This window comes from Camelina sativa, chromosome 9, assembly GCF_000633955.1.
Source record: "Camelina sativa cultivar DH55 chromosome 9, Cs, whole genome shotgun sequence".
NCBI classification, from domain to species: domain Eukaryota; kingdom Viridiplantae; phylum Streptophyta; class Magnoliopsida; order Brassicales; family Brassicaceae; genus Camelina; species Camelina sativa.
In genome coordinates, this window is record NC_025693.1 from 29,787,406 (window position 1) to 29,814,529 (window position 27,124).

The 27,124-nt window shown below is 38.8% G+C and overlaps 10 protein-coding genes and 1 pseudogene across 12 annotated transcripts in view; 4 read left to right on the forward strand and 7 right to left on the reverse strand.

Annotated features, from left to right (window-relative positions):
• Nucleotides 1-1,065, reverse strand: part of LOC104713071 (probable serine/threonine-protein kinase At1g54610) — a 4,322-nt gene extending 3,257 nt beyond the window's left edge. For both annotated transcript variants that reach the window (XM_010430113.1, XM_010430112.1), the window contains exons 1-2: nucleotides 472-1,065; nucleotides 96-380 (exon numbers count right to left, since the gene is read on the reverse strand). In XM_010430113.1, the coding sequence (XP_010428415.1) occupies nucleotides 96-380; nucleotides 472-843 (657 nt within the window). In that variant the 5' untranslated portion in view covers nucleotides 844-1,065. The remainder of the gene's footprint in view (nucleotides 1-95; nucleotides 381-471) is intronic.
• LOC104713072 (dolichol phosphate-mannose biosynthesis regulatory protein) lies at nucleotides 2,014-5,625 on the reverse strand. Of its 2 annotated transcripts, none has more exons than XM_019229455.1 (3): nucleotides 5,530-5,625; nucleotides 2,503-2,608; nucleotides 2,014-2,367 (listed from the first exon to the last, which is right to left on the reverse strand). In XM_019229455.1, the coding sequence occupies exons 2-3, from the start codon at nucleotides 2,590-2,592 to the stop codon at nucleotides 2,215-2,217; spliced, it is 243 nt and encodes an 80-aa protein (XP_019085000.1). In that variant the 5' UTR covers nucleotides 2,593-2,608; nucleotides 5,530-5,625; the 3' UTR covers nucleotides 2,014-2,214. The 2 variants fall into 2 exon arrangements, with proteins under 2 accessions (XP_019085000.1, XP_010428416.2); XM_010430114.2 differs by lacking the exon at nucleotides 5,530-5,625 and adding an exon at nucleotides 2,731-2,823 and having other exon boundaries at nucleotides 2,023-2,367.
• LOC109124887 lies at nucleotides 2,947-5,523 on the reverse strand. Its single transcript, XM_019229454.1, has one exon. The coding sequence runs from the start codon at nucleotides 5,375-5,377 to the stop codon at nucleotides 2,966-2,968; it is 2,412 nt and encodes an 803-aa protein (XP_019084999.1). The 5' UTR covers nucleotides 5,378-5,523; the 3' UTR covers nucleotides 2,947-2,965.
• On the forward strand, nucleotides 8,139-12,045 carry LOC104713075 (probable LRR receptor-like serine/threonine-protein kinase At1g74360). The gene is made up of 3 exons (XM_019229456.1): nucleotides 8,139-8,479; nucleotides 8,614-11,839; nucleotides 11,945-12,045. Exons 1-3 carry the CDS (start codon nucleotides 8,392-8,394, stop codon nucleotides 11,985-11,987), a joined length of 3,357 nt encoding a protein of 1,118 aa, XP_019085001.1. The 5' UTR covers nucleotides 8,139-8,391; the 3' UTR covers nucleotides 11,988-12,045.
• Nucleotides 12,022-13,258, reverse strand: LOC104713074. Its single transcript, XM_010430116.2, has 2 exons — nucleotides 13,074-13,258; nucleotides 12,022-12,962 (listed from the first exon to the last, which is right to left on the reverse strand). The coding sequence occupies exon 2, from the start codon at nucleotides 12,923-12,925 to the stop codon at nucleotides 12,134-12,136; it is 792 nt and encodes a 263-aa protein (XP_010428418.1). The 5' UTR covers nucleotides 12,926-12,962; nucleotides 13,074-13,258; the 3' UTR covers nucleotides 12,022-12,133.
• On the forward strand, nucleotides 13,438-15,327 carry LOC104713076 (probable xyloglucan 6-xylosyltransferase 5). Its single transcript, XM_010430119.2, has one exon. It carries the CDS (start codon nucleotides 13,799-13,801, stop codon nucleotides 15,176-15,178), a length of 1,380 nt encoding a protein of 459 aa, XP_010428421.1. The 5' UTR covers nucleotides 13,438-13,798; the 3' UTR covers nucleotides 15,179-15,327.
• LOC109126238 lies at nucleotides 15,448-15,867 on the reverse strand. The gene has a single exon (XM_019229457.1). It carries the CDS (start codon nucleotides 15,850-15,852, stop codon nucleotides 15,577-15,579), a length of 276 nt encoding a protein of 91 aa, XP_019085002.1. The 5' UTR covers nucleotides 15,853-15,867; the 3' UTR covers nucleotides 15,448-15,576.
• Nucleotides 16,394-18,815, reverse strand: LOC104713077 (protein NEN3-like). The gene is made up of 6 exons (XM_010430121.2): nucleotides 18,468-18,815; nucleotides 18,216-18,373; nucleotides 18,047-18,093; nucleotides 17,895-17,958; nucleotides 16,975-17,684; nucleotides 16,394-16,880 (listed from the first exon to the last, which is right to left on the reverse strand). The coding sequence occupies exons 1-6, from the start codon at nucleotides 18,754-18,756 to the stop codon at nucleotides 16,640-16,642; spliced, it is 1,509 nt and encodes a 502-aa protein (XP_010428423.1). The 5' UTR covers nucleotides 18,757-18,815; the 3' UTR covers nucleotides 16,394-16,639.
• On the forward strand, nucleotides 18,831-20,258 carry LOC104715839 (annotated as a pseudogene).
• On the forward strand, nucleotides 20,348-22,803 carry LOC104713079 (NEP1-interacting protein-like 2). Its single transcript, XM_010430124.1, has 5 exons — nucleotides 20,348-20,666; nucleotides 21,251-21,429; nucleotides 21,784-21,867; nucleotides 22,199-22,357; nucleotides 22,443-22,803. Exons 1-5 carry the CDS (start codon nucleotides 20,546-20,548, stop codon nucleotides 22,569-22,571), a joined length of 672 nt encoding a protein of 223 aa, XP_010428426.1. The 5' UTR covers nucleotides 20,348-20,545; the 3' UTR covers nucleotides 22,572-22,803.
• Nucleotides 22,773-24,992, reverse strand: LOC104713078 (fucosyltransferase 3-like). The gene is made up of 2 exons (XM_010430122.2): nucleotides 24,557-24,992; nucleotides 22,773-24,191 (listed from the first exon to the last, which is right to left on the reverse strand). The coding sequence occupies exons 1-2, from the start codon at nucleotides 24,804-24,806 to the stop codon at nucleotides 22,894-22,896; spliced, it is 1,548 nt and encodes a 515-aa protein (XP_010428424.1). The 5' UTR covers nucleotides 24,807-24,992; the 3' UTR covers nucleotides 22,773-22,893.

Below are 27,124 nucleotides of genomic sequence, written 5' to 3' on the forward strand. Positions count from 1 at the left end.
AAAAAAAAAAAAAAAAATCAATGATCACACAACCAAAATACATAAAAACAAAACTCCACCAACATTATGGACGATGATGATATATACAAACCAACCTGTGGGGTGGTAAATTTAATGTCAGGGGAAGAAAGAAGACCAGTAAGATCATGCTCCATATACTCGAACACAAGTTGTATGTTGCAAGATAGTTTCGAAGTGATCAAACCTTCCAGTTTGATAATGTTGGGATGGTTAAGTCTTCTAAGTATCAAAATCTCTCTTGCCATAAACTTAACACTCTCTGGCTCAAAATTGTCAAACCTCACCTTCTTCAATGCAACAATCCTCCCAGTTTCACTCTCCACCGCACGAAACACGCTGCTATAAGTACCTTGTCCGATCTACATAATAAAACCAAAATCTAAAACTTTATTACACTACATTCACAATATAGACATAACACATAACAGAATTGTCAAAAAAATTTATAACCTTTTCGAGCTTTTCGAAAGAGTCGGATCGAAGGGGAACCCAACCATGGATAGCTTCACCAGCAACGTTGCTTAACCAAGCAGGCCAACCAGCAGCGACATGCTCAGCTTCAAGGTATCTACTGAAATTACCGAGACGGAAACTCAGCGAGTCACTACCCCGACCAGACTCGTTACCCAACTCACTACTACCGGTCTTCTGACTCCTCCTCTTCCCACTCTTACTCCTCCATGAGACGAGTTTCTTCAACGTCGGGATAGGCGGATCCTCTCGACCCGATCCAGAACACTCATTGTTGTTTTCATTTTCTCTGAATGAGTGATCTATCGCAGGCGTCACAGAGACCGTCTGCTTCGAGCTAACGCAACCCATTTTTTTAAAAAAAAAAAACAGAATTCTCGATTAACTCCTCACAACAAGAACAACCACAAGTGAAGTGAGTGTAGTTCCGAAAACTCCGGCGCCGTCACGATAAAGATCCGTTTGTCGTAATTCGGATCCGGATTCGAGTGATACTTCGTATTGTTATAATGTGAACAACAACAACAACAACAGCTAGATAGATAGATAGAAGAATGTTTTCTCTTTATTTTCTTTTTTTTTTTTAATTACGGTAAGCCGACGATACAATTTTTAAAATAAAATATAAAAAATTAAATTAATAGGAAAATAAAATTCAAAAGAAGAAAACATGCATTTATGATTCTGGTCTGAAGAAATCGAATCTACACCTTCCAAAAATTTTGAAACTCAATTTAGCAAATAGTTAATGACAACTTTTTTGTTGAAATAAAGAATAGGACTATACAAATGTGGTAGAAACCGAATTCAAAGCGTGTGTGGCCAAAATAAGAAACAACAAAAAAGAAATTTGAATTGTATGTATTTGATTTTTCGTTGTTGGTCGACCAAAAAAAAAAGAAGTATTTGATTAATTGAAAGTGTACGAAGATGACTTGAAATTATTTATCCATAAGCACTAAGTAAGTACAGCATTAGACTAATGAGGTTTTAATAAAGCTAAAAAATCTATGATTAAATTCCATAAGATAAGTCAAAATAAAATTCATTACAAGACATATCATTATTGCAAAGAGAAGAAGGAACTCACTTGTGTGTGTGTGTGTGTGTGTCTCTAATGCCTTTGCCAGCTCTTAGATTATGATGACTACTACTACTATTTATCATTATATTTCTTTTTCTTTTCTCAACATTTAAGCACTAAACTTATGCTATATTTTTCTTGCAAAGATTCGTGAGTTCCACCAAAGGTATGGCTAACAAAATGAATTTGTATCGTATCAGTCAATTTTAATTAATTTTTTTATATCTATAGAAGACAAAACCAGAAAAGAAAAGGGAATAGATCAGTAACTGCCATATGCAGAAAACACAAAAGACAAAAGAAGAAACAAAAATACAATAGTCAAAATTTTATTCGAAAAACGTCATCATTCACCTACATCATTATTATCTTCTGTAAATGGGTTAGGGAGCCTAAAATCAAACCATAACATAATGTTTCTAATGATGATCAGTCGGTCAGATTAATAATATAAGAATTTCCAAGGAAAAAGCTTTGAATTTTATAGTATGTGACGTATTCAGACAATAGGACATAGTCTCGGACGGGTTCAACTACACCATTTTAACTTCAGAACTAAACATCTCAAAGACCAAAACAAAGTAGGCACACAACTCTAGAAAATAATCAGAAGTTTGTCTAAAGCCAAAGGTTTGATTTTAAGCCTTCTTCTTTTTTGATTTGAGCATGACCATGCCGATGAATACGGAAAGGAGAGAGAGAAGGGTTATGCCGGCGAAGACAGGTACGAGAATGGCATAGTCTTGAGGCAAGAAGTACTTGTGGATGAAGTGATCACTATCTACAAATGGCTGTACAAAGGAATATTATAACACAGTGAGCTTTTCCTTGTAATATCCAAAACATTATATGACAATGGTACATCAAACTGACAACGTCTTTCTAAGGAACTTAGGGGAGATGAATTATGTGGTGTTGCCTCTTACCAGGATGATGACCCAGAAAGTGTAGTATGTGAATATGGATAAGCTGATCGAAGATAGTAGCAGCCCGACTGCTCGATCTGCTAATTCCATTTGTGATGTTCAAAACCTGCAGCACAGCGAATCAACCGTGAGCAAAAAAAAAACACAAGTTTCAAGAAGCTAAGCATTGGAAAACACCATCAAAAGTGAAGGAAGTTATATTGCGAAAGCCACCCAAAGCCATTTCACCTAGAATAAGCCCATAAGACCAGCTAATGCCATGGTTTTAGATTCTGAGGGTATGCAAACTGTGCTACTGCAGAAGGCCTCTCAAAACTAAAACAGTTGCAGAACAATAATCAGCGGACCTTAGATTTGCTAGACATCAGTACACAGAGCTCAACAAACTGTCTAAAACCAATCAGACTTGACCTAGGAAGAGATATTAACAACTTGCAGGAGTCTTGTAGATGAGAGAATGTAATCATCTCCAAGCTCCAAAATCAATGGCTTGAAGTGATATTTGACCTATATATAGATCTTTGAGGTGTTGCTTGCACAGCCCTATTCTCCTTCCATTTAAGCTAGAAGGAATACAAACAGAAAATCCAGTTTTCCAACCAGGAAACTTCTGTCTCTCCATTGCATGTAGAGTATAAACAGCAGGTGCAGCCATCGAGCAACCAATTACGAAGCAATTGCAAGGCCTTGACTCGCTCACTAATCGAGCTAAAGACAATAAACACAAACCACTATTGGAAAGGCCGTATGTTAGATGTTCATCCCTGTCAAAAGCAGGAGAATCTAGTTTCTCCTGATGTAAATCCTGTTCTATATCTTCAGCAGAGGGAATCGTGCTCAGTTCTAAATCAAGGCGTTTCTCTATCTCATTTTCATGTATTCGATATTTTGCTGCCAAAGTACGGATGCATGACATTCTGACCTGATTATCGATGAGATTTTTTATCTCATTAAAATTACTACAGCCTTCATACCAAATCACCCACCGCCGAACAAGTCCGGAAAACCAATCAATTATTTGGGCAGTATCTTGCAAAATAAGCATAGAATTTGAACGTGCATAACCCTTGGCTGTTATTAATCCATAGCGATAAAGACGCCTTCCTATAGCATTAGTAGGAGCAACAACATCACCAAAGAAAACAGGTTTATCATGAGAGCGCGGACATGGCAAAAGCGCTTCCACGTTAGCCGTCTCTGAAGAGACATATGCCGCAGCAGAGCTTTGGAACTTGTAAAACGCGTCTCTTAGTTCTTGAGGAACAGTAGGTTCTATAACATGCTTGGACAAGATATACTCCTCGCTTCTATCTGCAGAAGTTCTTAGCACGTCCTCCATCCATATTCTAAGCAAGACCTTATACCAATGATCTGTCTCCATGCCTGCCTTTCTATGGCAAGATATTTGACTCAAGGTAGAGTTATGATCCGCCAAGCCTTTGATTTCTGACTCTTTGACCTTCTTCAGTCCATGTCCTAACCATTTTTTCCCAATTCTGACTGTACCTAAGGTCCAGGCCTCTTCTTTCTGCAATGCAAAAAGCCTAACCTTCTCCTTTAGCTTGTGAACAGCTTTGACAGTGGGACTCTCCCTAACATTTTTCCTAACCAAGGTACCCATAACACGAAGCTCACTGGTCGCTTCACATGGTGACGCGTCTGTTTCATCTGTGATGTCCAGATGCAGTGAGTTCCGTAAGAAACATATAGCTTCAGATCTGATATCAACCGCAGCTTTCTTGGAACCAGACACAGAGAAAAATATCTCATCCATAAATCTGCAACAATAAACTCTGAGAGCATTGTCCTGCTCCGGAGTACTTTTCAAATCTCGTTCTCCTGCCTGCCTCCTAAACCAAGAACGAAGTTTTGAGCTTGGGCTATCTGCATCGGTCTTTGAATCAAGATCAAGGGCTTCATGCCTCATTGAGATTCTATAAAATTCATGATCAAACCGATCAAGATATATGTTTATCAATACACGGGACAACACCCCTTCTTGTGGAAGACCATGGCCCTTGGGAAATCCTCCAAACTCAAGATTCAGCACCTTGGCTTCAAACATAGAACGGAGTAAGAAACTTAAACTACTGTCTTCAATTTTCTCCTCCATTACAGAGAGCAAGTCCTCGAAAACAGAAACATCAAGTTTTTTGCTCAGGCTCAAAGTGAAACACCAATCAGAATGAGAAATGTTGTTGCTAATGTACTTCAATGCAGAGGCACGTCCCCTTCCACTTCGGCAACTATGTGAAATCTTAGAAAAATGAGGACTAAAAACGACTTCCAGGACTATTCTAATAGCCTCTTGAACAACTTTAAGAGCTACACTAGGCAAGAAAAGGACCTCTTTTGTTTTATCTCTAGCCGTAACCGAAAAAGTATTGAAAGCAACATCAAACACCCCACTAGAGAGCTCTTCCGCAATACAATCAAACGCAACACTTCCATCTCTTTCTGATATAGAAACATTGGAGTTAAGCCTGATACAATCATAAGCATCCCGAAGAGTATCAGGTCTCGCAATGACCTTCTTCAACAGCTCACTAAACTTCCCATCAATGAACTGCTCCTTGACTCGTTTCTTCAAACGGAGTTCGAGAGATCGCTTTAGTTCCATACGACTCGTGGTGGATTTGGTATTATCATCATCAACATGAGAAGATTCCTCTACAAGAGAAGCTAATTCCCCAGCTAGTGAAAACATCCCAGTTTGCTTAGTACTACCAATGTCAGCATTATCTGTTGCAAGCAGAGCCGATCTGGGAAGTGTGGAAACTGCGCGACTCCATAAGCCCCGTGAAACTAGGGTTTCTAAGTCACATCGATCAACTCGGCGCAACAAATCCAAAACTAGGTTCCGTTTCCTAAACATCAAGTTCAAAATTTTCCGATTCCCAAATTCTAAAAACTATGCGATTATATCCAGACTTAACGGTTCTACAATACAACGGGAACAATCAGGTTTTTTTTTTGGCTTAATTCGACATAAATTTGGAAATCGACAGAGAAATGAAAGAAACTTACGTTTAAGGATTCGGAGGAAAGCACGATTGGTCTGAGAGAGAAATCGAAGAAACTTAATTTGCACAGCTAAATTACTCGAGACAGGGAAGACGAAGAAGAAGAAGAAGGAAGGACTAATTGTGAAATAACATTAAAATTTGGTTATTTCTAAAAATTACATTTAACTCCTTTATTTACAGAATACTTCTCTTTTAAACATGAGGTTTTTTTCTATATCAGACGTACCTGTTTGTTCAGCAAAAGACTCAAACCTACAAAATTGTATTTCACTGTATTCGAGTCCAGTTAAGTATATATCTCATAAAGAGACATATTGAGGCAGTTTTATTTACTATGATCTTCCATTTACTTTGTTCTATTGTATATCAATACACGAGAGATCAGTTTTTCCAACCGTTGAAACCTGGATTACAAAATGACTTTTAAAAGTTCATTTACTTATTCTATTGTTTATCAATATATAATTCTCCATCATCTACTTGTTCAGTTGTTCTATTGTTTGCCAGTTGACAATTTCTGATATATGTGTAAATGCTTTGCTTCATGCTTGCTTGAAAAAAGATGCTTCATGCTTTGCTTATATTCCTTGTATATTTATATTGAGCTAGGCTTCTAGGTTCCCTCGAAACCTTTTAACTGTTTAAAAGGATATTCAAGGTTCAATAACTCGGGTTTGGTTCCGATCATGTCACGATTTGACAAAGATTAGACTAGCTCGAGTGGGTGGGATATTTAGTAATTACCATACTTTCTCTAATTGGATCCAATGCTACTAATTGGTGTCGTGTGATAATGTTGAATTTGACCAATGGAAACATCGAACAGCAAATGGGTACGGAGAGAAAAACCTGAACGCGCGGCACAAACAACGTCGCTTTCAAGAGGCATGGACTTTTACCATACCAAAAGAAACATGACATTTTGGTCGCCTTAGTTGTTTTTGCATGAACAATTATAATGTTGGCTCATTACCATTCACATGTCCTTGTGTTGACTGGACCATTTTACTTTCTTTCTTTTTTTCCTCGTTTCAATTTGGTGGGGAATTCAAAACTTTAAAATTGGTACCACTTTGAAAAATTTCAGACTTTAGATCATTACGAGTTCAAGTGTCAGAAGCCACAACATGAATATATATTTGGAAGAGTAATATAATGATTTTGAAACATATGTGGCAGTAGAGAAATGATACAATATCCTCGTATGATTAGAATAGTTGCAGCTACAAATTGTATATTTTAAGCTACATAAATCATGACTATTACACTTGTCGATTTTTAAACTTATAGACTACTAAACTTAGATGCTTATATATCTTTAAATCTTGTTGCATCATCTATCAACAGCTTGAATAGTTTGATTTGTTTCTGATTTAAAATACTACTTTTACACATAAAATAAATAATTTTAAAAAATTATATTGTTCTGTTAATGGAAGAGAAAAGTAAGCCTCTGAATTTTCTAATTGAAAAAAAATATTCAATGGTCTGTCACGAAGTGTTATATACTGTACCTTATACAATTCAACTAATTGAATACTTAAGACTAATCAAGGTATAATAATACACGCATTTGACTTATGACAGAGACAGAAAAAAAAATAGAGATAAATAACGGGAAAACAAAAAACGAATAAAATGAGAGATTTGATGATTAACAATGATTTTAAAAAATAAAACATTGGTCAAAGCACCTAAGTAAGTCAACTACTGCCGTCCATATGAATCACATATATATATGACCCACCACCATATACATGTATTTTAATGTTAACCAATTTTAGAAAAATATCTTAATTCCGAAATTTTCAAATTTGTTTACTTACATTTTTATTAACTGTATTCTACACATTAGTTTAGAGAACTTACTTTCAAATCTCGGTTAGTCGCATTCACCATACACATACATGTGTAAACGTAATTAAAGATTTACATTAAGGAACAGCTTTTATATGAACTTTACCAACTCTGACACGAAGTCAAACTCTTCTGAACCGGTCAACTTAGATGTCACAACTGCTCACCTAATTCTTTTTTCCCCTTGAGTTAACTATGATATTAATCAACCAAATCACGAGATTAAAAATTTCTAAAACTTAACACACATTTTCGATATTTAGCGTAAAAATGTTCCCACTAGGATATGTTGTTCTTGAGTGCGCAACAAGATTATAAAGAAAAGCTAATGGTGAATCAAAAATAAAAAATAAAATTATAAAGAAAAGCTAATGGTGAATCAAAAATAAAAATTATATATGTAATTTTTTTTTTTTTTTTTTTTTGTAAACTTTCTAATATGGAGAACAAAGAGGTATGCTTAGTCATATGACACTGATGTAGTCGATTAAATTGTTTTTGTTCTAAACAACTTCATTGAGGATATATAATATTTTTGGTTTCAAACATTTTCAACATGTTCAACAAATGCGGTAACGTAATAAATACGTTTTATTTTTTTTGTTTGGGTCAAAATTAGCATAATAATATACATGATGGTGATTCAATTTTACCTTTTTGTAATCAAATTTTTTTTTTTTGGGTTGTAAGAAAAGTCTAATAAATAGGAATAAATCTTTGTGTGATGTTCAAAGTTTCTTTTTTTTTTTTTTTTGGTTTCAGTTGCTTTTAGTCTACGTGCGTGCTGGTTTGTTTGTTTTTTTCCAACTTCCCTTTTTTTCTTCTCTAATCCCATTTTCACATGAACTTCCATGAAATTCATCTTCTTCTTCTTCTTCTCCGATAATTCCCACACCTTGTTCAGTAACCTCGCAACCAAAGAGGACGACGAAGACGCCAACAACGATAAAGACGCAGCAGACTCACGAAGAAGACGAAGTGGAGCAGGAGGAGGAGGAAGACGACGATGACTATTGTGACACGTGTGTTCATGGCTGATGATGATTCTGAGTCTTTTCGCTTTGTTTGTTTCTTACTCTTCGTTTTCATCACAGGTGAGACTTTTGCTTCTTCTCAATTTCTGTTATGGAATCTCGCAAGTTTCATTTTTTGTTTGTTTTTACTCTGTTTTGGCATCGATAAGCTATATGAAAGTTTTCGTTTTTTTTATTTTGGTTTCCCATGGCAGCCTTAGTAGTGGCTGGAGATTCTCTGGACAGCGATAGAGAAGCCTTGTTAAGCCTGAGATCGTATCTCGAATCACGAAACCCACAGAACAGAGGAGTTTATACAGAATGGAAAAGGGAGAAGCAAGATGTGTGTAACTGGCCTGGGATCATATGTACACCTCCGGGAAGTAGAGTTACAGGGATCAATCTAAGTGATTCCACCATCTCAGGTACTTTGTTTGGGAACTTCTCGGCGTTAACGCAGCTCACGTATCTCGATTTATCTAGGAACACTATCGAAGGGTCGATTCCTGATGACCTGAGCCGTTGTCACAACCTAAAGCATCTTAATCTTTCTCATAATATCATTAAAGGAAAGCTTAGCTTACCTGGTTTGTCAAATCTTGAGGTTCTTGATCTGTCGGTGAATAGGATTGCGGGTGATATCCAGTCTAGCTTCCCATTGTTCTGCAACAGCTTGGTTGTTGCAAATCTGTCGACAAACAACTTTACTGGCAGAATCGATGACATCTTCAACGGGTGTAGGAATCTCAAGTATGTTGACTTGAGTTCCAATGGGTTCAGTGGACAAGTGTGGGATGGTTTTGGGAGGACGCTCCAGTTTTCAGTTGCTGATAACTTTCTCTCCGGGAATATCTCAGCTTCCATGTTCAGGGGGAACTGCATTTTGGAAGTGTTGGATTTATCTGGGAACAGTTTTGGTGGGGAGTTTCCAGGCCAAGTTTCGAAGTGTCAGAATCTAAGTGTACTGAATCTGTGGGGAAACAAGTTCATAGGGAAAATTCCAGCTGAGATAGGTTCCATATCCTCTCTCAGAGGTTTGTACTTGGGTAATAATACATTCTCTCGAGACATTCCGGAAACTCTCCTAAACTTGACCAACTTGATATTTCTGGATTTGAGCAGAAACAAGTTTGGAGGAGACATTCAAGAAATATTTGGAAGATTCACTCAAGTAAAGTATATGGTCCTGCATGCGAACTCATACGTTGGAGGCATCCGTTCTTCCAACATCCTCAAGTTACCTAATCTTTTAAGGCTAGATTTGGGCTACAACAACTTCTCGGGAGATTTACCTGCTGAAGTTTCCCAGATCCAAAGTTTGAAGTTCTTGATCTTTGCTTATAATAACTTCAGTGGCAACATACCGCAGGAGTATGGGAACATGCCGGGGCTTCAAGCACTCGATCTCTCCTTTAACAAGCTGACCGGTTCAATACCAGCTTCATTTGGAAATTTGACCTCTCTTTTGTGGCTAATGCTTGCAAATAACTCTCTATCAGGAGAAATCCCCCGAGAGATTGGCAACTGCAGGAGCCTTTTGTGGTTTAACGTGGCAAACAACCAGCTCTCTGGTAGATTCCATCCTGAATTGACTAAAATGGGTAGTAATCCTCTTCCAACGTTTGAAGTGAATAGGCAAGACAACGACAAGATAATTGCTGGTTCCGGTGAATGCTTGGCGATGAGGAGATGGATTCCAGCAGAGTTCCCTCCTTTCAACTTTGTATACGCAATTCTTACCAAAAAGAGTTGCAGAAGCCTATGGGACCATGTTCTTAAAGGGTACGGTCTTTTTCCTGTCTGCACTGCTGGTTCCACGGTACGCACACTTGAAATTTCAGCCTATCTTCAGCTCAGTGGAAATAAGCTTTCAGGTGAGATTCCTGCAAGTATCTCTCAGATGGACAAGCTAAGCACACTACATTTGGGTTTCAATGAGTTTGAGGGGAAACTGCCTTCAGAGATAGGAAAATTGCCTCTTTCATTCCTCAACCTCACCCGGAACAAATTTTCAGGCGAGATTCCTCAAGAAATCGGAAATCTGAAGTGCATGCAGAATCTTGATCTGTCTTACAACAATTTCTCAGGAAAATTTCCAATGAGTTTGAATGACTTGAATGAGCTGAGCAAGTTCAACATGTCATATAACCCTTTCATTTCTGGTTCAATACCAACAACGGGACAAGTAGCAACCTTTGACAAAGAATCCTTTTTTGGGAATCCGCTGCTGGAGTTTCCTAGTTTCTTCAACCAATCAGGGAACAACACGAGGAAGATTTCCAACCAAATCGTAGGAAACAGGCCAAGAACTCTTCTTTTGATTTGGATTTCCTTGGCTCTTGCATTGGCGTTTATTGCATGTTTAGTGGTATCAGGTATTATTCTCATGGTTGCTAAGGCTTCAAGGGATGCGGAGACTGATCTCTTAGATGGGTCGAAAACCAGACATGACGTGACTTCCAGTTCAGGCGGATCATCGCCATGGCTATCAGGAAAAATCAAGGTTATTCGCTTAGACAAATCAACATTCACATACGCTGACATTCTGAAAGCAACCAGTAACTTCTCCGAGGAGAGAGTGGTAGGTAGGGGAGGATATGGAACTGTTTACAGAGGCGTATTACCTGATGGCAGAGAAGTTGCAGTCAAGAAGCTGCAGAGAGAAGGCACAGAAGCAGAGAAAGAGTTCAGAGCTGAAATGGAAGTTCTAAGTGCCAACGCATTTGGTGATTGGGCACATCCGAACCTCGTGAGGCTGTACGGATGGTGCCTAGATGGGTCAGAGAAAATCTTGGTGCATGAATACATGGGAGGCGGGAGCTTAGAGGAGCTCATCACAGACAAAACAAAACTTCCATGGAGGAAACGTGTTGATATAGCTACAGATGTAGCACGGGGACTAGTGTTTTTGCACCACGAATGTTACCCATCCATCGTTCACAGAGACGTGAAAGCAAGCAACGTTCTTTTGGATAGACACGGAAATGCGAGGGTGACAGATTTTGGACTAGCAAGACTCTTAAATGCAGGAGATAGCCATGTGAGCACGGTGATCGCAGGCACAATTGGGTATGTAGCTCCTGAGTATGGACAAACTTGGCAAGCGACCACAAGAGGAGATGTTTACAGCTACGGAATATTGATCATGGAACTCGCGACAGGTAGAAGAGCTGTTGATGGAGGAGAAGAGTGCTTGGTAGAATGGGCAAGACGGGTAATGACAGGTAACATGACAGCCAAAGGTTCGCCATTTACCCTGTCAGGGACAAAACCAGGGAACGGAGCTGAGCAATTGACTGAGCTACTAAAGGTTGGTGTGAAGTGTACAGCTGACAATCCTCAGGCAAGACCAAACATGAAAGAAGTTCTAGCTATGTTAGTTAAGATTTCCGGTAAAGCCGAGCTCTTCAATGGCTTACCTTCACCAGATTACAGAGAAATGTAAAAATCTTTCTTTCTTTTCTTCTTTCAGATTTATACAGAACAGCAGAGTTTTCTTTCTTCCCATTTTTCGTTTCCATTGTTTCTGATTCTTCTTGTACACAGAATCTCATTGTTGTCAAACAGAGAGAGAGATAGAGAAAGGTAGTTTTGTTCGCTATGTACAGAGACACAATCTGAAATAAGAAATATTTCTTCTTCTATTCTATATTGAGTGTAAACAACTTTGGCTCTATCTCATGTTTCTTACAAGTCACAAAACATACAGGAACAAAGTGACAACAGTACAATGTATCAGGCTGCAATCTCTCTAATCAGCCAGTTTAAGCTCGGGAAGGCAAAATAGAGGACAATAAACGAGGGGACAGCCAAAGCAAACGTGACAAAGAAATAGAGCCCAAGAACTGCAGCGCTCACAGGGATTGCATATAAAGCCATCAGCAGGAATATGACTACCAGAGGAAACTTACCAAGCAAATGAGCAACAAGAGCCATAGACTTACATACCGAGTCATGGAGTCTCCCAGTTCTAAAGTATCCTCTGGTCACACCATTCCACCAGCTGCGATTGTTGTCCAGTACCCGTTCATCATCTGAGGCCGTATCACTCACTCCACCACACCTATTTCTCACGTCTCTCTGCCCTGAAGCTACCCTCTTGTCGTCAGTACGCGATTGAGATCTGCAGCCATTGACGCTTTCGACCATCCAAAGAAGGTAAAAGTTCTTGGAAGGGAATCTGATGGTTCCATTGCAAACAAGCCTTAAAGAGAGAACATTGCACCAAGGGCAAGCAACGAAGAAAGGAAGCTGGAAAGGTAAAGCTGAGGATTTGATGACAACAGCACGTTGAAGGCCTAAAAGACAATACTTGCAGATAGTATGACCACACCATAAGACATAAGGCACATTCTCAACGACGTTGAATGATTCCCAGCAAATGGGACACTCCAATCTCTCTTCTTTTGTTCTCTTTCTTCCATCCCCAGAGGTATCACAAGGAGCTTTTGTCGGTTTCGTGGCAGCTTCTTCTCCTCCCTGTGATTTAAAGCCTCCTTTGATGGATTTTGAAGCTAATTTCCACATAACAATGACGGCGTCCACAAAGATACTCACTTTGAACCTAAATTACACATAAAATTCACAATCCAACCCACAAAGATTTGAGAGACGGAACATACAAAAACAGCAATGAACAGAGTTACAGAAACAAGTTACAGAGAAGGAAACATACCACTACGAGAGGATAAAAGTCTCAAGTTACAAACTTTATCAGATCATAAAAGAGATGAAGATATGTAATTACAGAAAAACTATAAAGCGGCGTCGTTTCGCTGAAAAAGGGACACGCGTCGGGAAACATGGTGACACTGAAACGCCTTTCGAGGTTTCCGCCGCCATCAATCTCTCTCTCTCTCTCCTCACCTTATCCATAGCTGTTCGTTTTTAAACCACGAAACGCACCGTTTCAATATCGCCAAAGTTAAATTGAATTGAACCATCGGTTTACTTCGGTCATTAACATTTTACTGTGAAACCGGTTTAAGTAAAAAAAATTAAAAACATTTTGTCGGTGTGAGTGAGCTGTACGCGTTAGATCTTCTTCGCTCCTTGGGCTAGTTTCTGGATCGAACGAAGGCATTGCTCTCCGACAATATATGTTTTAAAGTAATGACAATGTTTCCGCATTATTGGGTTTAATTCTAATTTTAAATTAGGGTTCTTCAGATCGTCAAATCTTTTCTCTTTCCCTCTCTCTCTCTCTCTCCGATCGGAATCATGCTAAAGATCTGATCTTTATTCTCAGATCCGTCGTTAATTTAAGTACAGAGAGAGAGAAGAAACCTACACAGACTTGTGTTTCCATAGCAAAAACATAAAAAAGGTCAGATTTTGATGGTAGCAAACCTGTAAGTGAATTCTAGAGAGAGACGTTGTGAGGTAGGGAGAGAGAGAGACATGGGTCAAGATGGGTCACCGGCGCATAAGAGACCATCCGGAAGCGGCGGAGGACTTCCGACGACGACTGTAGCGAACGGTGGAGGAAGAGGTGGTGGTGGTCGTGGTGGTTTGTTGCCTCGAGGTAGGCAGATGCAGAAGACGTTTAACAACATCAAGATCACGATTCTATGTGGTTTCGTCACAATCCTCGTCTTACGTGGCACAATCGGTGTTGGTAACCTCGGAAGCTCAAGCGCAGATGCGGTTAACCAGAACATTATTGAGGAGACTAACCGGATTCTTGCTGAGATCCGATCTGATTCGGATCCAACCGACTTGGATGAGCCTCAGGAAGGTGATATGAGTCCCAATGCCACTTATGTTCTAGGTCCTAAGATCACTGATTGGGATAGTCAACGTAAGGTATGGTTGAATCAGAACCCTGAGTTTCCTAGTACTGTCAATGGCAGAGCTCGGATCTTGCTTTTAACTGGTTCTCCTCCCAAGCCTTGTGATAACCCCATTGGTGACCATTATCTTTTGAAATCTGTTAAGAACAAGATTGATTATTGTAGGCTTCATGGCATTGAGATTGTGTACAACATGGCTCATTTGGATAAGGAACTTGCTGGCTACTGGGCTAAGTTGCCCATGATTAGGAGGTTGATGCTCTCTCATCCTGAAGTTGAGTGGATCTGGTGGATGGATAGTGATGCTTTGTTCACTGACATTCTCTTTCAGATCCCTTTGGCTAGGTATGAGAAGCATAATCTGGTCATTCACGGTTATCCTGACTTGCTGTTCGATCAGAAGTCGTGGATTGCTTTGAACACTGGTAGTTTTCTGCTGAGGAACTGTCAGTGGTCTTTGGATTTGTTAGATGCTTGGGCGCCTATGGGACCTAAAGGGCCAATTCGTGATGAGGCTGGGAAGGTATTGACGGCTTATCTGAAAGGCAGACCAGCTTTTGAGGCAGACGATCAGTCAGCATTGATCTATCTTCTGCTTTCTCAGAAAGATACATGGATGGAGAAAGTGTTTGTGGAGAATCAATACTATTTGCACGGGTTTTGGGAAGGTTTGGTTGATAGATATGAGGAGATGGTAGAGAAGTATCACCCAGGATTGGGTGATGAGAGATGGCCGTTTGTGACCCATTTCGTTGGATGTAAACCATGTGGTAGCTATGCTGATTATGCAGTCGAGAGGTGCTTGAAGAGTATGGAGAGGGCCTTCAATTTTGCAGACAATCAAGTGCTCAAGCTGTATGGGTTTGGCCATAGGGGATTGTTGAGCCCCAAGATTAAGAGGATCAGAAATGAGACAGTCACTCCTTTGGAGTTTGTAGACAAGTTTGATATTCGCAGAACACAAGTGGAAACCAAACCACAGAACTAGAGGAAAAGAAAGAGAGGATAGGCTCAGCTCTCATGAAATCGTGGACACGTATAGGTAAAAATATATGACACTCACAAATGCAAAGCAAATTTGTTTGCCTGTACTTGCTATTTTACTATTTCTTCTGCTTTTTTTTTTTCTTTTTTGTTGTTGTTTGCAAGAATACTTTAGCTGCAAATTCTTTTTTTCCATAGATGTTTTTGTGTTTTCTTCAGTCAAATATATGGAGAAATTTCATACTTTNTTGGCTAGGTATGAGAAGCATAATCTTGTCATTCACGGTTATCCTGACTTGCTCTTCGATCAGAAGTCTTGGATTGCTTTGAACACTGGTAGTTTTCTGCTGAGGAACTGTCAGTGGTCTTTGGATTTGTTAGATGCTTGGGCGCCTATGGGACCTAAAGGGCCAATTCGTGATGAGGCTGGGAAGGTATTGACGGCTTATCTGAAAGGCAGACCAGCTTTTGAGGCAGACGATCAGTCAGCATTGATCTATCTTCTGCTTTCTCAGAAAGATACATGGATGGAGAAAGTGTTTGTGGAGAATCAATACTATTTGCACGGGTTTTGGGAAGGTTTGGTTGATAGATATGAGGAGATGGTAGAGAAGTATCACCCAGGATTGGGTGATGAGAGATGGCCGTTTGTGACCCATTTCGTTGGATGTAAACCATGTGGTAGCTATGCTGATTATGCAGTCGAGAGGTGCTTGAAGAGTATGGAGAGGGCCTTCAATTTTGCAGACAATCAAGTGCTCAAGCTGTATGGGTTTGGCCATAGGGGATTGTTGAGCCCCAAGATTAAGAGGATCAGAAATGAGACAGTCACTCCTTTGGAGTTTGTAGACAAGTTTGATATTCGCAGAACACAAGTGGAAACCAAACCACAGAACTAGAGGAAAAGAAAGAGAGGATAGGCTCAGCTCTCATGAAATCGTGGACACGTATAGGTAAAAATATATGACACTCACAAATGCAAAGCAAATTTGTTTGCCTGTACTTGCTATTTTACTATTTCTTCTGCTTTTTTTTTTTCTTTTTTGTTGTTGTTTGCAAGAATACTTTAGCTGCAAATTCTTTTTTTCCATAGATGTTTTTGTGTTTTCTTCAGTCAAATATATGGAGAAATTTCATACTTTTGTTATTGCTCGTGACTGCTATATTCAAGTTTCAGACACTTCAAATTCGTTGGCAAGTACTAACTTCGGAAAAGATGTTTAAAGAATCAATAATATTAGACTGTGTAATCAGGATGACTGTTACATTGTGGTGTCTCTATTGATCGGTACAAGACAGATCATTCTTAAAATACTAATGTCCTTCTTCCTAGCTACTAACTAATCTCTCACGAGTTAGCAGAGACTCAGATATTCCTTAATATTACATGCTACAAAATGGGAATGACCAAAAGTGCTCACCGACTGACCAGTAAGAGACAGAGGCATGAATTTCTTTGGCTAGATCATTTTTTCTGGTGGATTACCAACTTTCTGGCTGCTAGACGTATCCCTGCCATTTGCTGATAATCGTAAGGCTCAAGTGAGAAGAATGCATCAACAAGGGTACCAGAAAGTAGCGCTGACTCAAGCTTTTCAAAATTATCGCTACTGAAATCGAGCTTTTGATTGGTTCCCAGAGGTTCTTCTCTTTGGTATACCTGGGTTCTACATCTTGTATCATCTCCGTTGGATTCTGAGCTTATTCTGTCAGCCAGATAAGAATGGTGACAAAGGTTAGAGACTCCCCGGTGGATAAATTCTCGTATGTAAAAGGTCAGAGAGAGTGTTGAGTACTTACTGCAGTCTGGCTGTGGGATATTTGGCAAAGCCTTCTTTCCTCATAACCGTAGGCCTCCAACCTGAGCCTGTGCTTGAGTCAATCAGTAAGTTATGTGCAGCAGCATCGGATGCGTCCAAAATCTTGCTTAAATCAGGAGGTATGTTGACAACAATATTCATCTTTGGACGACCTTCATGATCCACAAACTTCCGGCTTATTCCAAACCAAATTTTCAAGCTATACCAACAGAGATGTAGAGGGGTGTTGTTGTGAAATAGCTTCATTCTCAGAGTCCCACGATAAGACGGGATAAGACTTGCCCTGATGCTAGAAACAGCCACTTCATTAACGCCCAAAAATGATTCATCTTTGGTATTGGGATCGATTGATTCACCCGGCTGTCTAACAGTTTTCTCTTCGTCCGCAGCATCTGTCTGAGGAGTTCCAATATGTAGTTTACTTATTAGAGTGGTTATATCAGATGGATCTATTTCACAACTAGATGTATCACTTTCTGAGCATTCTGTCAGAAGAGAAATGATGGGATGGTTTTTAACGGTTGTGGCATCAACGGAAGACGAACTCGGATCAGATTTAGGGCTCGAGGAGGAAGAAGTTGGGCTTTCTCTGACTCCATTTGGCAGTGACTTCTCTTTACTTCGTGTTCTCGGACTTTTTCTTGGAGAAAACCAGCTACTGTCTGTAAGAATGTCAGGAACACTGGACTCCTGCAATGCAAACACCAAGTACTTAAACTCATTGATATGACAAATACTTGCAGACCAAGTTCACGGCTTGCAGAGTTGTGTCTTAAAGGAAGATGACAAAACATTTGCAAACAATAGAAAGAAGTCAAATATGTCTCAACCTCTCTAATCTAATCCTTTAAGTTAGAGTTAATCATTATTCAAGAGATAAATGAGAGAAGACAGCAATACCAGAAACAAGACGGTTGCACAGTACTTGACAACTTCAAGATTCATCCGGACATCATCTAAGCTCCTGGTGAATCATATCAATGTTTTAGTCCCATATTGAAACAACTGGTGAATCGTTAAAAGGCTCAGGGGGTATCGTTTACTCTTTTTACCTGTGAGTTTGATCTCCTAGCCCGAAGTATGTAGCAAGCGATGCCATCTACATTATTCAAAAAGAGTTAAACTGTGATACTCTGATGAGTGATGAATCTCCGAAGTTACAAGGAAGCTATGTAGGCTTGGATATATTAATCATTGAGAAGACAAAAAAAAAAGAGAGACCTTCATGTCACCAGCTCTCTTCCCAAACTTCTGAGACAACAACGAAAGCGAATCAATGGTAGCTTTCGGCTCCGGGGGAGAGAGACCAATTTCTGCAAATGCGTTTCTTATTCTTACACAATCAAATCTCTTTATGTTATGTCCCGCCCAAACTCGTCCTACAGAACACCAAAACCAATACTTTGTAGCTTCGTGCATAAGAGATAAGAGAAACAAAAAAAAAAAAAAAAAGAAGCAGAGAGAAACACTTACCGTGGAGAATGTCGTAGACTTCATCAGCGATTTCAGAGAAGGTAGGTGCAGAGAGAACTCCGTCGCGCGTAATACCGCTTCTTCGCTTCGTAAGCGTGGCTATGAGAGAAAGATCGGTGGGTCGAACCAAAGTGGAGTAACTATGAAGCTCCACTAGCTTCATCGGACAAACTAAGATAGCTCCAAACTCCAAAATCGCAAAAGGTATCCCCGGTTTGGTCGGAACCGCCGTCTCAAGATCGAAAAACACTATCTCGCTTCTCTCATCACCGCCCAGAGTCGAAGCCATTGTTTTGAGAACTTTGACTTAATGAGATAATGTAATTGTTGGGTTTTATAACGACGGTTAAAAAAAATCTAAACTTGAGAGACGCAAATGTACACGATGAGGTTTATCTTGCGTGGAGTGATCAACAAATTTGATTCCTTTCTTCTACATTACCATACGAAATCGCTTAAATCTAACCACACTTTGAAGCATTATCTTGAATCTGGGGAACCAATCAAAGCCCTTTTAAATTTCCGGCATCGATTCAGGAAAAATCCAAGCTTTATCGACAGTTACTCTGTTTTGTTTACCATCAAAGCTTCGTCAGCTCAGAAAGGTTCCTCATTTGACGGTAGACAGATCCATGCTATTGTCAGGAAGCTAGGGTTCAATACAGTGATTCAAATTCAAACATCACTAGTTGGTTTTTACTCTGCGGCGGGTGATGTTGATGATGCACGCCAAGTGTTCGACGAAACGCTTGAGAAACAGAGCATTGTCTTATGGACAGCGATGATCTCAGCTTACAATGAGAATGAGAGGTCTGTGGAAGCTATTGAGCTGTTTCGACGGATGGAAGAGGAAAAGATTGAACTTGATGAAGTGATTGTGACTGTGGCTTTATCTGCTTGTGCTGATTTAGGTGCGGTGCAGATGGGAGAACGGATTTATTTGTGCGGTGTTAAAAGAAAACGAAGATTGGGTATGGATTTAACTCTGAGAAACTCACTTCTTAACATGTACGTGAAATCTGGAGAAGTTGAGAAAGCGAGGAAACTGTTTGATGAAACCATGAGAAAAGATGTGACTACGTACACATCTAGATCTTCGGGTATGCTTTAAACGGTCAAGCTCAAGAATCTTTAGAACTTTTCAAGAAAATGAAGACGATTGATCAGAACCAAGACGTTGTAATTACTCCAAATGATGTGACTTACATCGGCGTCTTGATGGCTTGTAGTCACGGTGGATTAGTGGAAGAAGGAAAACGACATTTCAAGAGCATGACTGAGGATTACAATCTCAAACCTAGAGAAGCTCATTTCGGGTGTATGGTAGATTTGTTTTGTCGTTCAGGTCATTTGAAAGATGCTCACGAGTTCATAAATCAGATGCCGATAAAGCCAAACGCTGTGATATGGAGAACGCTTCTTAGCGCTTGCTGTCTTCACGGAAACGTTGAGCTAGGAGAAGAAGTTCAAAGACGGATCTTTGAGTTAGACCATGATCATGTCGGAGATTATGTTGCGCTGTCGAATATATATGCTTCGAAAGGAATGTGGGATGAGAAATGGAAGATGAGGGATCGTGTTAGGAAGAGAAGAGTGCCTGGTAAAAGCTGGATTGAACTCGGAAGCATTATCACCGAGTTTGTTTCAGGACATAATGACAATGATAAGAAGCTGATGATGATGGGAGAGATTAGTGAGGTTTTGAGGTGTTTAGTTTCTTGTATGACAAGTTTAGATTCTGTAGTTGAGAATTTTAACTCCAATTATTGAAATAAGAAACACATTAAATGAAACAGCCAATAAAAAAAAAAGTGGGGGACCAAATTGATAACTATAAAAAATGGTATAAGTTTTCACTTTTATCAAAGAGGCCCCCAAAAAAAAGGACCAAATTAAGGAATAATAATTTTGAGTTCCGTCTTCGTTGCTTTTACGAGCGGTGCCTTGTCTCTCAACTTCCATGGCTGACATCTTAAATTTTCTCAACCAACAACAAAGTATCTCCTTTTTCTGAATATTTCATCAAACCCTAAAGGTTTTTTCTCTATCCAATTCTTCTTCTTTTCTTCTTCATCTCTATGGATGCGATCCTTTCACCAGCCGTGGAGGCTGAACGAGCCGCCGACTCAACGATCGATACAGTTTCTCGCTTGATCGCCGGCGCTTTCTCCGGCGCTCTTACTGGAGTTTTCGCTATGGGTAAGTTAAAGTTTCCATTTTTATCCTTTTTTTTTTTTTGTCTGTGCATTTGATTTTGACTGATCATAGATTTTAGTTTGACTAAGACGAATGATTGTTACTTGTAAATTCTAAGTTCTTCGTTTCTATAGTTTTGGTCAACTCTTGCTAAAATTTTGTGAAAAGGTTACATTTTTTTCTGTCCTGCTGAGGAATTTGGTTGAAATAGCGATGAACAGATTACGGAATGAGCATGTGCATAGAGTCGTTGAATCTAAAGACTTACTCTTTCTTAGTTCTGTCCTCCAAATTCATCGACTTTTAAATTAATGTTCCTCTTATGAACAAGGAGACTCAGTCTTGTTGAGACCATTTAGTCAAAACTCCGGGTATTGATGAACATACGTGTTTTAAATAGCGCTAATGATCTGACCTTCATTCTCAGTTTGTAGACCAATCGTGGGTTTGGGGATTAGGAAAGTGATGTTGCCTCTACGTTTGGAACAAAAAAGTTTCATCTTTATATGATCCCTATAACCCTTTGTTATTTATTTGCTCTTATTGTTTAGTTAAAACCATTCTTGTTCATTAATAATCTCTTGTAGCTGGAGCTTTCACCGGAGCAGTAACTGGTGCGGTAGCAGGCAGAGCTGCCCAGTATGGAGTACTCCGTGGGGCTGCACTTGGCGCTGTTGCAGGAGCTATTCTCTCTGTTGAAGTGTTGGAGGCTTCTCGTGCGTACTGGTATTTAGAGCTATCAGGATCAAGGGGTCCATCATCTATGGTTAGTCTTTAATTCTAACTTCTGAAAAAATCTTACACGTTTGTCAAGTTGGAGAGGGTTTTTGGAGTTTTTCAACTGACTTTATGATCGAGATGGAGAAAGGGTTATGAGAGAAAAGATGTTTGGTGAAACAAATAATGACTTAGTCTTGACATGTTACTTGTGGGCCATCAGAATTATGGGATGACAGGATGGCTTGGTTTGGTCCCTATTAATTGTTTGTTCAATCTAAGCACTCCCTTGTTAATGATGCCATGAGGCAATTTAACAAAGGATTTTTAGCTCGACCCTTGAAGTCCGGGGGACTGTTAAATATGAGTAAGCTGAGCCTTTGGTATTTTGTTTTGGATCCAGGCAGATTTTGTAGAGCAACTCTTTCGAGGAAGACTAGTAGATGAACAACTGATGTCAACAATGATAAATTCACACCACTGGCAGGTTCTTTTCTAGCTCACCTTCTTGTGTATACTTAAAACTGTTCTCTGAAATTCTACTATTGAGAGAACACTAAAAAGCACTGCTGATAGCTACTATATGAACATGGCTGGTGAACAAGTTTTTAAGTATTTGAAGGATGCCTCTTATTATCCAACAACGTCGGCCCATACTTCTTTTAGTGTCTTGAGTCCATATAAGAATAGCTAGATTCTTTACATATCCAAGATCTGTAAATGCCACTTCTTCCTGTTTCACTCGATGTTAGGCAATCTCCTTTAGTTTGAATCGATTGAGATAGACTGATGTAAGCAGTTTTGTCTACTTTCTATAGTTAAGAATTTCCGATGTAAGTTATGAAGAGCGGGATGATGTTAATGGTGAACTGGAAGCTAGAGGATTATCGGGTGACTCTTTAAGGAAACTACCATGCTATATCATGTCAAGCGAAATGGTCAGGAGGCAGGTCACTCACTGCACAATTTGTCTGCAGGTTTCGTCTGCTTCTATTGCTTTTACATGAATTGTTGCACTTCTTAGCATGGCCCTTTGTCCATCTTACACCTTTGCATTTACAGGACATCAAAACAGGGGAAATCACACGAAGCTTACCGAGATGTGATCATATATTTCATCTGGTTTGTGTTGATAAATGGCTCATCAGACACGGCTCGTGCCCCATTTGCAGACAGGCCGTTAAAGGTTAAAGCACCATTGTCTCCGAGCTGTGTACATAGCAAAAACACATTATCCTTATATGTTGTTGTAAGTCTTAAAATCCTTTAATATTGTTTCCCATTTCATATAGAGGTTCATCCATAGGTTTTTCTACTTTTGAATGTATACTACTTTAGACGTGAGTAAGAACACTTACAGAGTGTATTGGAAAGAATATAGAACTTGTCAAGTCATGAAATAGTACATTTAAGTTAATTCTAATATTCGTTGCATGTCTATTGAGAAACTCTGAAATCCTTCACAAGATCTAGTAAAGGCACAAGAAGAGCCCTAGAGACTCTATTTCATCTTTTAATCTTTACAGCTTTGGAACAGTGTCGCTTGGGAACAGGGCTCTATTGACCTTGCTCTCACACAGTAAGGTTCATGGACAGTCCCGTTCTCAGTCTTGTTCAATACCCATGGCGTCAACCCTCCAAGGCCATGAGCCACGTCCATGAGTGAGGACCATGAGCTTGTGACCACCAGCACACCAGTACAACTCAGAAGGTATATCTCAGCCCATGCTCTCTTATACTCCATGTTCCTCGAGGTTTTTTGGTAGTCCTTGTGACTCAGCTTCTGAACGCTGATGATCTCTCCCATCACTGTTGGGTTTTCCCAATATATGTCCCTGATACTCTCAAAATACCCTGGAGAAGAAGATGAGACAAACACTGCCTTTGATTTTTGGTTTAGAACTTGGCTTGAAGGGAGATGTCTCTGTTTGTCAACTTCAGGAAGCAGCTTATATCTAGTTCCACAAGCTAGAATCTGATCTACCAAATACTGGAACTGATCATTTCCAGACTCAGAGACCCCAATATAGATTCCTATTCTTTGATCAGCTCTAGCAAGATATGTGCCATAGTATCGTGTAATGAGACCCCAGACAACATTAGTTGGGTGAAAGAGATACTGACCCAAGAAGTAAAACGCCGTTTCTTTTTCCGGGAAGAGCTTTTCAAGTTCCCGCTTGAATGACGAGATTGAGAAGAGAGATGGGAGAAAGAAACTATCTGCTTTCATGATCAGCCATGGGGGTTCGTCCAACAAAACTTGGCTTTCCTCGCAAAAGAAAAGCTTTTGTTGGTCACTGGAATCAACATGGCGATATGCAAGCAGAGACTGTTCATTGAACCGGCTCTTGAGTGGAAACTCTAAGGGAAGAAACCAAGAAGTGTTTGGAAATGGCTCGCAGAAAAGATCAGCCATGTCAACTCCTGGTTCGACAAGTAAAACCCGATTTGTTAAGAGAGCATAAAGAAAAGCTGAAGCTAGACTCAGCATCCTATTCCCAAGTTCACCATTAGAGTTCAACCATATCGCATATCTACAAACAGAGTCTCCACCATCAGACTGATCGCCCGAGTTGAGTTTATCCAGAGTTAAGTTATAGGATCTAGTGAACGGTCCACACCGTCTATGAAGATCTTCGTATCTTTGTAATCTATAATCCAGGTAAGAGGATTGCTTAAAAGGCGATTCCTTTCGATATAAACTAGCTTCATACCTACTCAAGCATGATTCTTTATCAAAACTAGACGCAACAAGATTAATGTCGCCGAGCTGCTCCTTCTTTTCGCTTAATCCATCATCTGAATCGATGCCTGAAAATCAGAAAACCACCAATGAGTGTAACTAATGCAACAGTACATGGAATAAAAAGTAGAATCTTTTGAAGACAACATGTCAACAACTAACATTGTAGCTAAAACATAGCAAAAGGAAACACACATGCATCTAATTTATATATGGTTCTTAAACTACACATACCACCAATTTTGCTTGCTTTATACCTTTTTCATGGAAATGTCTAGAAATCGTTTGAACTTTATTGAAGCATAAAAATGACTATCCTAATTTGACAAAACTAACCATTTTGGAGAAATAAGAAAAAAATAGTAACTTTTCTGATGGGGACTTTTGAGCTGATCCACTTTAAAATAAAGAGAGGAAAAATCAAATATTTTACCAGGGTGCAATCTGATCTGAAGAAGCCTAGAAGCTGCGTCAGCCTCCACAACACCATCTGAAGGAGGGTCTTTGAGTACCACCGACAGAGAAAACATAACCGAAGCAACCATAAGAACTGCAAGAAGTAGACCCATCGATTTCATCGAGCTCAAACCTGGTTTCGTCGCATTCATTTCGCTAGACCCGGTTCGAGTATCCGAGTTGGATAACGGGTCACCCGCATCCGGGTTCTTCTTGCCCCGCTTCATCGTAAGTTGTGATTGAGAAGACCGGGTCGGATCATAAAAGGAGAACTCGGGTATTGAAGAAAGAGAGTTTGGTGAGTGAAGAAGTTAGTGTAAGGGAGATGAAGTCATCATGTGATGTTGTTTGAGAGAAACAGAGTGAGTACGTGGCTCAGACAACGACAACGACACCTTTTTTTGGTCGAAACATTTTTACCGTTTTAACTTTGTGCTATTTAAATAAAAAAATTTACATAATCCGTTTCATAGTTAGTGTTTTTATTGTAGAATTATGTTCTTGATTCATATATGTGTCATGCAGATTTTTTTCAATCAAAATCCTACATTTGTTCCTATTACTTTAGTAGTTTAGTTAGGCAGAAACACAAAATTTTATGAAGTATTTGCTTCGACATTTTTGGATGAAAAATAAAAAGTAAACTTTGTTTACTAGAGAGTGAAGGCCGCCCTGAAACTGAAGGTATAGATGTACGTCCATAATGCATGCTGCTCCACATGTAAACAAGCTCGGGAACAATCCATATGAAAGATCTCACACAAGAGTCAGTACCATAGCCTCAAACTTATCGTTATCATCTTTTTAACTTTGTATAATTATTCGATTTCAATTTATACAGAAATCCATTTATTTCAAGAGTGTCATCTTCACTAATCCATTGATTTTATACTCAAATAACAATTACCAAGATATTATTTTCTAAATAAGAGAAAACTCATTTTGTTACATATGCTAGTCGAGGAGTGATTGGGAAATGGACTATTAAGACTGTGATTTTTCTTAATTAATGTGATCTTAATTCATTATTAACAGTTTTTTTCGATAATGTTCATCTATATCAATTTTATGTTAGTGAAGTTACTATTTTTATAAATCACAATATCACCTAAAATTCTAAAAACACACAAAAAACAAAAATAGTTGTGTGACTGAAGGAACGAATACGATTGTGGATTTTTAACTAAAAATCAATTGACTTATGTCATTGACTCACATTGTATAAATATTGAGTCGTTAATTATATCTCCATTTCTAGTTCAAAATATCCTAACAGTCGAGTGGCTATTACAATCTCATTTAATATATCACTGACGACAGAGGATGAAAAAGGAAACCTAAAATCTCATGCATTAATAATACTGAAGCGTAATAAGTTATCGCTGTTCCACCTTACGCGTTTGGACATGATCCTTCCTGCTTCTGCTTTTAATTAAATTCCCCTTTTCAGATTTTTGTTTTCTTTGTTAAATGAAAATATCAAGAAACTATATATTTATCGTTGTAAATGTTATGGTCCTGTGTGAGAAATTTCAACATCATTTTAAAAACTTAACAAAACGAATTCAAATTATTTATATATATATATATATAAGCACGTGGAAATAGGGGAAAACATGGATGGATTTACAAACCTGACATATAATTGTTTGAGTGTTTATCATCTTTAAGACTCCGATAGATCAATCACGCGGCGTTGAATGGGAATACAAAAATGAATATATATATTTTTAACCAAAAGAAGATATTTCTAACGATTTAAATGTTGTTTCAATTATGTCGAATTCAAATTTAGGTACTTGATTATGTTGTAGCTAGCTAGTAGATATAGATGACATTAGGAAATTTGGTTAATCGATCAACTCAGTTTGAATTTTTGGGTTAAAACTTGATTTGGTTCATAAGTGTTAAATTTGGTCTTTTAGTGTGATGTTCTCCATTCGGAATGTAATCAAATTTTATAACAAACAAAAGTTCGATTATGTAAAATAAGGACATATTGAAACCAACCGGTTTGGAATCGAACCAAAACTGGTTACCGAATCAAATCCAAATCCCTACCGATTAATTTTCGAGGAGAAACTAAAATCAAACCAAATTTTACATAACTTATGTAGGGTTCGGTTCAACGACTTCGGGTCGGAAATATTGCCTAGATCACCTACATAGTGGAATTGTAGCGCTATACAAGTTCATATTATCATCAAATATCATTATTAGGCTAGAGAGGTTTTCCTATCAACCAACAACATTTTGGACCTCAGCTTCTATGGTCTATTTGGAAAAGAGCAGGTGTAAATAAATCTTCTCCCTATCTCTATAAGTATCATCGACGTCTATATATATATAGTAGCAATTAAAGTTGTTGTAGATGCTAATGTAAAAGTTGTATATATAACACATATAGTTGAGTCACTCGCAAAGATAAGTTGCATATATACAACAACAACGACAACAACAACAACAAATTACAAGTTTAACACATCACAAGATATGAAGATAAGACAATTTTTTCAAAAGAAACAAAAAAAAAAAAAAAAAAAAA